The sequence below is a fragment of the Lygodium microphyllum genome, chromosome 17, assembly GCF_053477565.2.
Source record: "Lygodium microphyllum isolate KBCC chromosome 17, Lygodium_microphyllum_v1.1.10, whole genome shotgun sequence".
In the NCBI taxonomy this organism is placed as follows: domain Eukaryota; kingdom Viridiplantae; phylum Streptophyta; class Polypodiopsida; order Schizaeales; family Lygodiaceae; genus Lygodium; species Lygodium microphyllum.
In genome coordinates this window covers 64424154-64438494 of record NC_141151.1, presented here as the reverse complement: position 1 = coordinate 64438494, position 14341 = coordinate 64424154, and the positions used below count along the sequence as shown (strand labels likewise).

The 14341-nt window shown below is 40.0% G+C and overlaps 1 protein-coding gene across 1 annotated transcript in view; it reads right to left on the bottom strand.

Annotated features, from left to right (window-relative positions):
- Positions 1-1984, bottom strand: part of LOC148021973 (uncharacterized) — a 163236-nt gene extending 161252 nt beyond the window's left edge. Inside the window, exon 1 of the mRNA XM_087697519.1 lies at positions 1720-1984. Within this exon, the coding sequence (XP_087553645.1) occupies positions 1720-1852 (133 nt within the window). The 5' untranslated portion in view covers positions 1853-1984. The remainder of the gene's footprint in view (positions 1-1719) is intronic.
- Positions 1985-14341: the final 12357 nt, after the last annotated feature.

Genomic DNA, 14341 nt, shown 5'->3' with positions numbered 1-14341 from the left:
GAACAAAGGAGAATGCTTAAAAAAATGAGCATTCCACCAAGGACTTGCAACTGACATGAAGATCCCATATGTCTTGGCTTCCTTGCAAGGACTTGCAATTGACATGAAGACACCGTATATCTTGGCTTCCTTGCCAAGACCAAGGCGATACTCCTCTCTTGTTGTGCTTGTTTTTCCACCATTATCGTAGAATAGAAGACCACGATTTCTAGTGACGGGATTGAATGATCTGTCACTCTTCCTAGACCCCCAACATTTTGGCTCCATTGTATTTGATCCAATCATTGGTTGAAAATATGAATCCTTTGTTAAAACCCTCAAAAGCAATTATAAAAGAACCCATTGGGAAAACTTCTTGTTTACTTTCAATATTTATCTCATGTTACATACTCCTAGAACCTTTTCATAAAGTTGCAATTCTTTTGCTAGCACACAATCTTTGATAGTACCATAGACTCATTAGGAATCCATTATATTGACTCCATGTATCCATTATTAATATATAAAATATAAATATATGAGTGTCAACATTTTGACTAGCTAGTTAGAAAAAAAGTAATGTTGCATCATCATGAGTGTCGTCAAAGGTGTCACTGTCCTAGCTGCAATCATGCTATGATTCTCTATCCCTTTCTCACACATCTTCAATAGGTGTTGCGGCCTCCATGGTCTTGGCATGCCCCCCTCTCTGGCAACCCTCCTCCTCTATCCTCCTACGTTGCCATATCTCCCACATGTACTTTCCCCATTATGTCCAAGAGACACACAATGCTAGACTTTCTTGGGACCAAGTTCTCTATTATGTCCAAGTTGAGACAAACCATGCTAAGAGCATGATAAATATCTAATAACTTCAATTTTCTGTCAGCATTGATGCTATACAGAGGACCAATCATAATACAAAGTAGCAACAACCTTCTTCCACAGATTCTCTTACAAGTCTTGCCAATATGCTCCTCCAATTTGATCTTACATTAAGCCCATAGTGTAAGAATTTCTCCCCTAAGAGAGGGTATTGTTTTGTTTTCTTTCTCCAAATTTGGTTTTACAGCTAGGGTGATTTTTTATGAGATTTTTTTTCCTTCGAATTTTTAAAACATAGATTAGGATTTTGACCACAAGGGGGACACAAGCATGCAACGCCACGGAGCTGAGGTTCGTTTTTTAAGGTTGCAAAGCCCTATTGTCCCATTATTGAGCTATAGGAGAACCCCAAAGTAGAAAGTACAAATGAAAAAAATTGGCCCTACTTTGATAAGCACACATATTTTCCAATGAACCCCAAAATATTGCAAGCCTTTCTATCGAAGTACAAAAGAAAAAATTTGGCCCTTCTTCACAGGGGCACAATTTTTCCAACATCAAACTCGAAGGGTTAAAAAATAATAATAGATTTATTTGTAGATTAAATTATTAATACCATGTGGGTCACTAAGTGCTGTAGGCATAGTCTAGAACCTAGAGGCGTGGGGAAGCTTATTTTGAAGCCAAATGGTTGGTTGAACTTGGGGAATCCAAAGCCATGCTTTAAGAAGGGCCTGTGCAAGATTGTACGTAGGCCTCCTGGTGGAAAATACGGACTAGCCTTTGGAAAAAGAACCGTATGCGGTATACAAAAAGAAGAGAGAGTGCACAGGATCCTCTTGCAATGATGCAAAACTCGTGTTCTGATCAAAGATGAAGAATGCACAGTACATCGAGAGGATTAAAAGACCATACTGTGTTCTGTAAGGAGGCCTCTCGCCAGCAGATAGGTGCCATCCGAGGCTTGAAATGTGGTGCGCGCAAGCCTCCCGAGCCTCCATGAGCTGACAGGGTAGTCGCAGAGCTTTCTGGCGGCCCTTCTCATCATCAAGATGGAGTCGTCAGTCGGATGATGAATGAAATCGTATAGCGTGTAGTACAAGCTATTATAAAATCTCAGAGGGGATAATCCTGTTTTATAAGCGCCGCTTGCACTTTCTCGGTTTTCTTTATCACAACATTAAACGGAGCCGCTTTGCTAATTAACTAGGGCGGCCAGACACGGCCGGGTTTTTTCATTGTTACTTGAATTAAATTTTTAATGCGATGCCAATTCTCTCTCTCTCTCTCTCTATCTATATATATATATATATATATACACACGTTTGATTATAGCCTCGACTGCCCTGCTTTGAGCCTCACTTGTGCAGAGTTGAATAGTGTGATCAGAGGAGACATCACTAAAGTGGAGACAGAAGAGACTTGGTCCAAGTCCCCCTTTCCCATTAGGCACGAAAATAGCACAATACCCATATCACTTCTTGCAACTTTCTCATGACAATTTCATAATGAGGCCAAGATACATGGATGCTCAACTTTCCCACGCGCTCCGAGTTGCTGTTGGTCAGTTTCACATCTCATTGCATCAGCTCATGATTGAGATAGGTCGACGGAGCCATATTGCAGCCAATGAGAGGATGTGTGAGATTGGAGCAAGAGACGAAGGAGCACTACATTTGTAGATATATTGTATACTATGATATCCGAGGCTGCTATCATTGCCTCTTTAAGGAGGGCTTTGGACCACTAAGACAGGTGATGGACTATGAGGACCAAATATATTTGGGCCTTTTCTTAATGGAGCTCCAAGACGCAAAGCGTTATTGCTACGGGATAGGAGGCGACCCCAGCATCATCAACCCCTCCAGAGAGCACATACTACTTTAGTGTGGTTGAACACCTAGCCACGACCACTCCAGACACTACATCACCTACTAATAGGCGTTGTCGAGATACAGCATTAGGAGGCATCATAGTTGATAGAGCTACAACGTTACGCAGAGCACGACGCCCTAGAGTACCTACTCACCAACATAGGCATGCCCATATGCTCCACATTCGCATCACGATTGCTTGTTACAGAGGCAGATTGGCGCGATGACTCAAGGGAGCTAAAGGTGTAGATTCAATTTACTTTCTGAAGGCCTTGTTCTTGAGAGGGTTGAAGTCAAATAACTTAATGTCTTTATATCTTTACCTATTTTAGAATTATTGTGTGGTTCCTCTAAAAAGTCTAATGGTCAAAATATCATCACACCCTTTCGGGGCAAAAAGTTGAAAAGTTTAACTCTAGATACTTGGAAGGCAACACCATTTTCTCAACACAATGGTCAATAGGTAGATATGGAGCTTGGTTAGGAAGATATGGAGCAAGATTCTAGAGTGGGTCAATAGAATGCAGCTTCGTGATGTCATTTCTTGGAAGTTAGCCTGTCTTGGTCAAAAAGGGAGAATGTCTCCTATTGTTCTGGGAGGGAAGAAACTACATTAATAGAATTTTCACTTAGTAACTTTCAAAATTAGTAATCTCCAAAATTTTAGGTGTTGCAAAATTTAGATTGCAGAAAGCTCATTGGTTCGTGGCTTGTTTCTTTGATCATGAGCATTTGGTTTCTAAAATCACTCATTTTGTGGGATTCTAGTCAATATGACTACTTGAGTGAAAAAGTCTTAGTCGTCTAAGACCCTTTGATCCAACTAATCGTTTTGTCAAGTTTTGATTTTGGTGTCAAGTTTTGATTTTGGGTCATTAGACTCATGAAAGCTAAAGAAAGGCATAAGGGATGGAAGATTGTAATCGCAAAGCTTAAAAGTTATATTGATCTTGAGTCCCGTCGTTGTAAGGCTATAATTATTCATACAATCTCTTGACTTTGCATTTCAAAAAATCCAATTATGAGGAACATGTGTCATCTTCTACAAAGCACAAAATTTAATATTGAGTCTTGATAAAAGGAAGTCCCTCTTGGGAACACAGACATGATCCCAAATTGCTACCACCAAATGGATATGTGAACCAAAATGCATTAGCAACCATACCAATGTGATTCAAATTGAATAGAAACATCACAACAAAATCTAATCACATATGCAAGATGCACATTTACAAGCGTGTCTATCCAAGTATGTAAATCCTCATTTAACTATGTGGCTTATATGGAGCTCCTAATGTTGATTTAAACATGCAAGTACATGCACACACAAAAAAAAAAACATGTTGTAGCATGCTAGTAAACACATATATACACACGATCATAGCATTTTTCAAAAAATCAAATCCATCCTCATTTCTTTTTTATTTCAAATCTTATTTTGAGATAAACAAGGCAAAAGAAGGGTTGAGTGAAAGACTTGATGATGGATGTGACACAAGATGAGACCTAAGAGCTCATGCACCAATGGGTGGGTTGAGAATGCCTCCTGTCTAGTTTTAGGATTTATCATATCTCTTTTTTTTGTAAGGCACCCTACATATAGCTTGCTATATCTCTCATCTAGTTTTAAGGTCTATGATCTAATTTTAAGGTTTATCACACCTCTTTTTTGTAAGGCAAGCTAAATATAGCTAGTCACGTATCGTATAATTCTATCTTCATATATATTGTACAAACTCTTCTATAAGCGAAGTCTGATTTGGCTTTAAAGAGTTTGTATTCTTATGAATATATAAATCAAGAACTTTAGTTTATACGATTTGGTTCATTTTGAGTATTTTATTATAGTTAGTTTGATGTGGATGATAATAATAATGAAAAGAGAAAACCCAAGAAGTTATTTGTTGGAGAATTGTAGAGCATAATTGCAAATCTATAGCTAGCAACTCTCCCCTTTTTTTTTTGGGTGGGGGGGGGGGGAGAGGGGATAGAGCGTGTTTATAGGTGCATTTATAAGCGCTTGAAAAATTTAGATTGAATGCAGTTATTAAAAGAGCATTTAGATTGCCATGAAAATTGCAATTAGAATGTGTCTAAATGCATGTTAAAAAGCAAGCTTGTCCTTTGGAAAGTATGCACGACTTTCGACACTGACTTCTTGATGCACATTAAAGTATGGCTATAGACACACTCATAAGTTCTCTTAAAAAGTTCAAGAAAGGCATCTATGTGGGCCACCAAAAGACATTCGAAGGGACATTATCTACTTTGTGAATACTTGGAGATTACATTTCCATCATTATATCAATCTTGGAGATTTTTCTAAGGGACATTATCTACTTCAAAGGTGTCTATTTGGGCCATCAAAAGGCATTTTTCTAAAAAATTCTAAATGAAATATATTGGAGATTAAATTTTCATGCTTAGATCAATCATTTCTCTCACCAAAAGACATTCAAAGGGACAATATCTACTTCTCCATACTAACCTTTGAATACTATGCCAATTATGCAATTTCCCAACACATGCTAGCTATCTTCGTCATACCCTTCCATAACAAAGAGCATGTTGCTAATCAAGTAGATTAGAGGAGAAGGCTTGTCCAACATATGCTAGCTACCTTATTGTGGCATGGAGGATCCATGTATTTAAGCAACTATTAGTTAATTTCTTATTGTAACTTAGAGAGCTAAAGTGGAAAACAATATCTAATGGACTATAGGCTTGCATCAAAATAAGGAGAGAGAGAGAGAGAGAGAGAGAGAGAGAGAGAGAGAGAGAGAGAGAGAGAGAGAGAGAGAGAGAGATGTTTACTATAGGTCAATTGACTTATCAGACACATCACTATACAAACCCATGTCTCAAAGATTATGTGAAACCTAAAAGGAAATTAAGTCTAGTCAAATGCTTAGTCCCTATCTAGGATGCTGTGAGAGTACAAATCTACAATCAAATTCATCTAGTGGGTATGATGATGGGATGCAACATATGGTACATGGGGTGGAGGGTAAAGGTAAGGAGGTTTGTCACATCTACTTTAACCTTCTAGCCTCAAAATCTCTCATCTATGACAATATGATTTCTTACCTAGAAGTAAGAAGTACATGGCATGGTTTTTTGTTTAGGTAATCTAGGTCTCATGGTGAATGTGAATCCCCTCCATGTGAAGTGGAGGAGATGGGGAAAAAGGGACATGGTTTGCATTGAACATGAAGAAGTTAATGATATATTGTCAAGATCTCTAGGTCTAAATATGTAGAAACTACCCCCCTTGATGCATCTATATCTCCACAAGGAAAAGGCAAATGAATCTTTTGCTAGTTTGGAAGTCTCTTACTTGAGTTAGTAGGCCAAAACCCTCTCTAAACAAGCAATAATATCTCCCTGTCAATCCCAATACACTCGTCATCTTGTCAATGTAGCATTCCTCTCACTCACCTCTCGATGGAAACGCTTGTATGGCATGTCCTCTTTACCTACACATGCTACTTTGCTCACCTCAATATCAAGGGTAAGTGGTGATACTTTATGTCCATAGTGGCACATCATGTTGGGTAAGGCCTCGTCATCCAAGTATGTTGAGTATATGTTCGTGTGGAGTCTTGTCTTAGCACTCTATTCATCTTTGTTCGAGAGAATCTAAAGTCTAGGGAGACCTTGTCATATTGGAAAGGTAATGATTAGTTTTTGTGTAGACAATATTTGAAAACCAAAGTAGCAATACAACAAATGACAATGGTAATCATGTGAAGCAATACTTTTTGACACCTTTAGTACTTGGCGGGGTAGTTTGTTTGGGTTCATAAAATTGTTATATTTTATGTATGTGATGGATTGGAATAAAGTCTTTGCTACACATGGGGATGTTGGAACATATCCAGACGGCACTACCACTTCATTTATGCAATATAACTATGTGGCACAACCACTCCATTTGTGTAACTGCAACATATCCTTGTATGAGCTTTTTTTGTGATGCCTCTCTTTTGTGTGCATGTGTGTTGTGAGAGAGAGAGAGAGAGAGAGAGAGAGAGAGAGAGAGAGAGAGAGAGAGAGAGAGAGAGAGAGAGAGAGAGAGAGGTGTTTTAATTGAAGGCTCAGATGACCTTTAAGACCAAAACATTGAAGGCAACTAGTCCATCATTCGTGTCCCCATGGGGAAATAAGAGAAAATCAAATCGAATAAAATAACATACATGTAAATCAAAGGAAAATTTATTCATAAGCTAATAACCATATTGGGATGAGAAATGTGATTGGTGAAAAATGATTTTTCCTTGTGAAATGAGGGGCACAATCACACCTAATATGTGCGTTTGGGCCAAAACGCAACTGCCATGGTAGTTACATGTCACAGCCATTTAACCACTTGTGCACAAGGTATTAGGAACAATTGGGCGGCGTCGAGGCATCCTGGCTCTAAAACTTTTGTTCACAAAGAACATTTTTGGTTGTAGATACAAAAACCTTTAACTCATAAATTTTGGAGAGATTTTCTTAAAAAGTACATGCATTTGCCATTTTTATAACCAAAAGTTTTGTAAATTGAAAGTTTTAAGCCATCTTCTTAAAATTTTAAAGGTATTTTTGAAAATTTTGTAATTCATTTTACATTAAACCTCTGCTTTTGGTGAGCTTTGTCTCAAACTAACAAAAGAGAGGGGGGAACTCTAAGGAAAGTTACACACCACCGATACCCCCTTGAACCTGTGCCCAAGACTTGGGGGGGGGGGGGGGGGGGGGGGATGATTGACACATCACGGATTGTGTGTATAGGGGTGTCATAGGTTGATAAACAAACACGACGGGATGTCAAGATATGCTAATACGTGAGTGGCTCAAGTTCTTATTGATGTGAGCCTTTAGCCAATCCCTGTAGAGTATTTGCAGTAGACATCTTTGGGCGGGGAGTAGCCTCTATCCTCTTTCATCTGTGGCAAAACGTGTTTGATAGGTTACCATCTGGTCATGGGCGGAGAGAGTGTGTAAGGTGGTTACACACCGCGAGATGTGGACGGCCATTTCAAAAAAAAAAAGAGTGTTTATTGATGACATGTCATACTTTTACAGGCCGCGATATTCACGGACACTAGACACTTTTGGGCAGGGGATCTCCCACGTCTTGAAATTCGTCCATGCCCAACAAACTAGATGACAAATGATATACATTAAAAAAATGTATTGCGCCTGACAATGATTGAACCTCCGCCAATAGGTGGGTATTATAGCTTTAGTACCACTGGGCCGTCCCTCTTGTTATGTAAAACATCCTGTAGTTTAGTGTCTAAACGTAAGATAGGACTGATTGCATGCTGCCCCAGCCGTTCAAGGTAGTGTGAACTCGCCGATAGCTTATTCTCTTGCTTTTGATTTGTCAAAAATTGAGTGTTTGCATCGCAGTGTGTAACCAAGCCTGCTTTTTGACGTTCATGGATGCCCTTCATGAGTATTTTAGGGGACGTTCTAAAATCATCGTTGCCCTTCATTTTACCCATTGTGACGTGGAAGAAAAAAGCCCCCTCTCAAATTTTACTTTTTCAAAAATTTAAGGATAAATCAATGCAATTGTGTAGCCAAAGGTATCTATAGATCTAGATTCCCCACATTTCAATCACTTAAAAGATCAAGCTCTAATCAACCACTTTGGCATGCCACTAGAAAACACAAAAGGAAAAAGACTCACTAAAGAATGAAGGTACCCACCATCATACAACTTGCATTGCTCAAACATCATATATCATGCGTTCTTTAGCATCTTGCCAAATCTCAAAACTCAATCCCACTCCACATCATCTAGCTTTGGTCCTAAAAGTGCAACACGCATGAGAGCATCCAATGTTTTGATCAGCATTGATGTTCACCTTGCATCCTTAATCATATTTTGTCGTGAGAAACCTCTTTCACATGCCACAGTGCTTGTTGGAATAACAATAGTAGCTTGCCAAAGCTTCATCATATTAGGAAAGCTTTCTTGCCATTCTTTCATTAATGAAAATTCTCTCCCTGCTTCTTTCATTGTAAACCCTTCACAATTCAAGCAAAGAGTATCGCTAAACACAAACAACTCTCGTTCACAAGCTTTTCTATCAACCAAGGGATGTAATGGCTCATCTCCTTCCTCACATGGTTGAAGATGTTGTATCAACTTATCAAGCCAGCTCTTAGCATTCTTCTCTCTAATTTCATCATCTTGAGCATAAAAGCATGGGCTAAAAAGCTTTACAGCATTAAAGAGTGGAAGATCAGGAAAACGAGCATTTAGACTATCTATCAAACATTGCACATAGTCCATTGCTAGTTGCATGCAAGTTTTCAAAGTACCATCAATGTGTGGTCTTGTCATTGGAGTGTCTTGCTTTGCAACATCATTTTTCTTCCCATTAGATGTATTATCTTTGTCTTTACCTTTAGGAAGTGGCCTATATATCAGGTCATGTCTATGTATATAGCCATCCTAATCAACCATTTCCAAGTATCCTTTTTTAGAACATTCTAAGAACTTAGATAAGTATGTGGTATCTTTTGTAAAATACATGGGTCTAAAAAAGCAATGCTTGAGCTTTGATATAACCACATCAATAACACTTCCAATGGATGTTAGATCCATCATTTCTTCTTGAAATTTTAGACTCAAGAAATTCAATTCTTTTAAGATATCGGCCATCATATGAATGCAAAATTGCACAAACAAAATGCCTTGTTTTATTGTACCAAGACATTGACTTTTCATTTTTCCAAGTTGGTCAAGATGGCATGCATTAAGACAACAAGTCTTTCCATGACTTGTCCACATGAAAGCCATCTGACTGCATGAATTTGTAATGGTCGATGTGCATCTAATTGCATAATCTCTAAAAGTGACATCGATTCATTGTCTCTTTTAGATGAGTTATTGATCCATGAGTACAGTTTTTTTGCTAGCTTCTCTATAAATAGAAGGTCTAGAAATATTTTGCAAGCATCTCTAGCAAGCAAAGCTTCTCGATGTGCAATACAATGCACTGCTATTAAATTTGGGAAGTCTTTTCTAAGCAGCCCAACAACCCCTGTCTCTCATGTCCAACCATACATGATGCCCCATCAGTTGCCAAGCTAATAAATCTTGGCTTGGATAGACCTCTTGCATCAAGAAATCGCATCAAAGCATCATAGATGGTCTTTCCTTTTCCATCTGTTAGTGTCATAATACCCATAAAACTTGATTGCTTACATCCCACACATTTGCATGCAAGATAAGTACCATATACTATCAAATGCATCTCAAGTCCTTTATCTGTACTCTCATCCAACATCACTAAGAAATATGGAGATTCTAGCATGGATACAATCTGCATTTCCAACAACTAACTTCACATTGCCAAAAGGAACTCAATGCCTGCGTATCGACTTGTATAAGAAGAGTACTCTGTAGTCCTTGGCATATTTGGAACATTTAGAGACATATCCAAGTCACAAAGATCTTCAAATGAGGCTATTGAGTTGTCGTTCTTGGCAACATAATACATTAATTTCATGGTAGTGATGATCCTTGCCTTATTTGCATCATCTATTGATGCAATGTGCACTGGAATTGGCCTTTGCCATCTTACGGCCACTAGACAAAGCATGTACCTTGACTGCATCATGTTGCATAGTAATACATCTATCTCATATACCCCATGGACCAGATACTTTGTACATTTCGCACCATTCACATTTCATAACTCTTTTTTTTCCATCCCAGAAAACATATTTGAGCCAAGGAAACTTTTCTATCCATTGGGCTCTAAATTTTCTTATTGAACCTTGTTTTTGCTCTCCTTCGGCATTTGAAGCATTACTTTCATTTCCCAAAGAAGGTTCCCCTTCCAAGCCATGCATATTACTTGCATTTTGTGTGGAAGACGACCCTTGCAAGCCATGCATATCTAAATCCTATTGCAAACCATCATTAAGATCCAAATCAAGAGGACAAGTAGTAGCTTCCTCAAGAGCCGGAGAGGGAGCTACCCAACCAAACATTGCTTTCAGAGTCCTTTGCCTCTTCATTGTTTTGGGTGCCATTGAGAATCTATACTAATACACATACATTATAAAGCATTAATTTGCATGAATTATTATTATAATACTTAAAAAATAAGTGATAAAGATTAGATCTCGTACCTTGATCTCAAAAGTAAGAATATCGTATAGTCAAAGCCCTTTGAGATTATGGATTGCCTCCTTTCCACAAAGTCACTATCCACAAAAGCTCACCCTCAATATCCAATGGAAAGTCTTAAAAGATGAAGACCACTTCAAATTTAGATACACTTGTGTTTACAACCTCTCTATTCATTACAATTTACAATCAATATAATAAATAAATGTAAATTGTATTAGGCTCATTAAAAATTAAAACCATGGATCGTGGAAGGCTAGGGATGGCCTCTAATCTCTAGGGAGTCGAGACTCCCTTGGGAATCGAGACTCCCTTGGGAATCGAGACTCCCTTGGAAAATATGTAGTTGTGGGCAGTGGGCACTAGGCACATCATGCTCTCTCTCTCTCTCTCTATCCATGGATCGTGGACGTTGGAGTCTGGACCATTACAATCAAAGTAATAGGTCAAAATTAAAACAATCATCATGCGATCTGCCTGGCTATGCCTCCCCCCTGCAGCCTACCCCCCAATCTCAGGCAGCACGCTCCGCCTCCTTGGCGTGCTACTGCAGCTGCCCTGCCTCACCCTGCCTCGGTCTCCAGACTCCCCCTTCTCCCCCTCACAAACCTTACAGGCTGTGCCAAGCTGCCACAGCAGTGCCACTACCTCCCCCTTCTCCCCCATCCTCGGATGATGGATCATTGTCGCTTCCCCTTCTCCCCCATCCTCGTGAGTCAGAACTGCTAGCTCCTCTAGTAATGAAGTTCAACCTCCAGGTCCTAGCAACACGCAATACAACACGATGCATTGGTCATTGTTCAAGAGGGGCCATCCTGCTAGGCATCTTATCGATTTAGAAGAGCAATGTAATAGGCTCATGACTCCATCACAGCACAGGGTATCAATCTATCACCATTAATTGAGGTGCAAGAGGTAATCTAGTTTGAACTTAGCAATGTGGCATTATGCATCCACTTGCATCGTGTAACAAAAGTGAACTCAGGACTCAGGAGTCACTGTTAGGAGTCAGTTCAGGATTGAGCGTACCTTATATGAGGTAGCCTCGAGGGGCAAAGGGGCTCTCGAGTCTCAAGTCTTAGTGCTCACTGCTCACTGCTCCAAACTTCGAAGGCTCAATCTGCAAGTCACGAGGTGTACTGTGCAGCGTGTACCTCAATCAAGAAGTTGGAAGTTGGAACCTTAAGAATCAGAATGATAGGATAGAATACAATGTATTGTTGCAAAAACCAAGAACACAAAATCCAAGAAAATGACACACATTTCGAAAAGAGGTCCCTGTAGACTGTAGGGCTTTGAAGAGTGGGCACTAGGCACCCCAAGTTAATTAGTAACTTGTATCAAATTCAACTTGCAGTTTTTAACTCTACCCGTCAAAATGACGCCCATGTGAAATATATACACTTCAATGGTGACAGGCATATTAAGATGATGAAAGTAAAATACGTGCTATGGACCTAGAAACGTGCATGACGAATTCGACCCACATAGGGACTTTGGTTGGTTTAGGCCCGAGAGGGTCAAAGGACTCATCCCACCTGAATAGGGACAACAAGGAGTTCTTGAGCATCCATTGGCCAAAAGACATGACATGTACGGCCATCCATTCCCCAACCTCCCTGACCATCTCTATCCTTTTCTGCAGTCGATAGCCTCCCCCATAGGCAAAATCTTAGGGCAGCGTCCATACTCGGACATCAACCTGAGATGGCACCCCTAGGTTTTGGTCGAAGTAGACCTTAGTAAGAAACTGCACAGCTCTGTTATCATTGAAAGAGACAACGGTGCACTTATTAGGAAGCAAGAAATCATCTGCAAGAATTGGGCGCTCTTGCTTCAAGTGCCATAATCAAGGGTACTTCATAAGGGACTGCCCTGATTGGGCAAAACAAGAGGACACCAAGAACTCAAAGTTAGATTCAAAAATCATCCTTGAATCCGGGGGCAATAAGGACACATTAGACAGTTTTCAAATGGTGCAGAATAAGAGATCAAAATGCCCCAAACTAAAGGGTAAAGTTTACTCTTCTGTCTCTAACTCAAATAATAGGTACTCCCCTCTCCTAATGAATCTCAAAGACTTGGGAGGGATCGATAACCTTAATAGCACAACTAACCCCCTGAGTTTTGACTCAATAGATTCTGACAATGATGAGTTTATCGATGGAAGCCAATTTTTTAAGGAGACTACTAACTCCGTCGTGGGTACAGAGAAGGGCTCGGAAAGTAATCTCCCTCATCAGGACGGGCAAACGAAAGGAGAGGATCTAGACGAGGATGAGGAAGAGAGTCTCCCTCCTCCAATTTAGTGGAAGGACGGCATGAATCCCTTGCCCAAGCTAAGGAAACCTTAGAAGAGCTTTAAGAGTTCGTTTGTAGGTAGGGGGGACCCACCCCAATGGAGACAACCAATAGTAGTAGCAGTAAACGGAGGCACTCCAAAGTAGGAGCCGGGCCAAGTAGCCCAGCTAACACTCCTGGGAAGGATAAAGGCAAAAAACCAAATAAAGTTGGTAAGAAATGAATAATCTTAACATTATCTCCTATAACTGCAAAGGACTTACAAAAAAGTCTAAAGCGATAGTGATCCGCAACTAGCTTTAGCAGAATGCCATCAACCGGGACTTCAACTGCCTTCAGGAAGTTAAAACTTTCGGAGAAAGGTTGGATTAGAACCTCCTAACCATAAACAAAGAATTCACATGGCACTCAACTATGCATAAAGGCAGGGCAGGAGGGGTTGTAATTGGCATGGGCCCCAAACTGCAACCATACATACAAGATTTCCTCCTAGATCCTGGTGGTTGCTGGGTAGGTGTAAAACTTAAGGATTTAGAAGTGTTCACGATCATATCTGTATATGCATGGGGAGCTAATAGGGATAAGGTGAGAATTTGGGATCCTCTTAAACTACTCGATTGCTCGATCAGCCTTGTAGGTGACTTCAATTTTGTAGAAAATCTTGAGGATCGTTTTGAAGGCAAGGGCACCATTATCTCGGACAAGGAGAGAGAATCATGGCTAAACCTAAAAGGATTCCAAAGCCTTATTGAACCCAGCCCAAAAAAAGGTTTCACATGGTCAAACAAGCAAAGGGGTCCCCTTCTCAGGAAGGCCAGACTTGATAGGTACTATATAACAATAGGTCTACTGGCTATGTTTATTGATGCCAGAACCAAGATCTGGCACATCATTTCCCTCTTGGATCACAAGTTGGTGCAACTCACACTCTCTACCGCGAGCCACTCTGTTCGAGCAGGATGGTTTCACGCGGATCAGTCCTTATTCCGGATGGAGTTTGTCCATAAGTCTTTGGAAACCATATGGAAGAGCACTTTCTCACTCTTGCTAGCCCCGACCAAGGCCTGGGAATCAGCGGTAAGAGACACCCAAAGATTCCTAAAATAGGCCAAACTCCAAGTTATCAAACAGAGGAAAGAAAAAAGGAACCAGATCTACCTAGAAGTTATCATGCTAGAAAAGGCTGTGGATTCAGGTTCGTCAGAAGCACAAGAGAAACTAT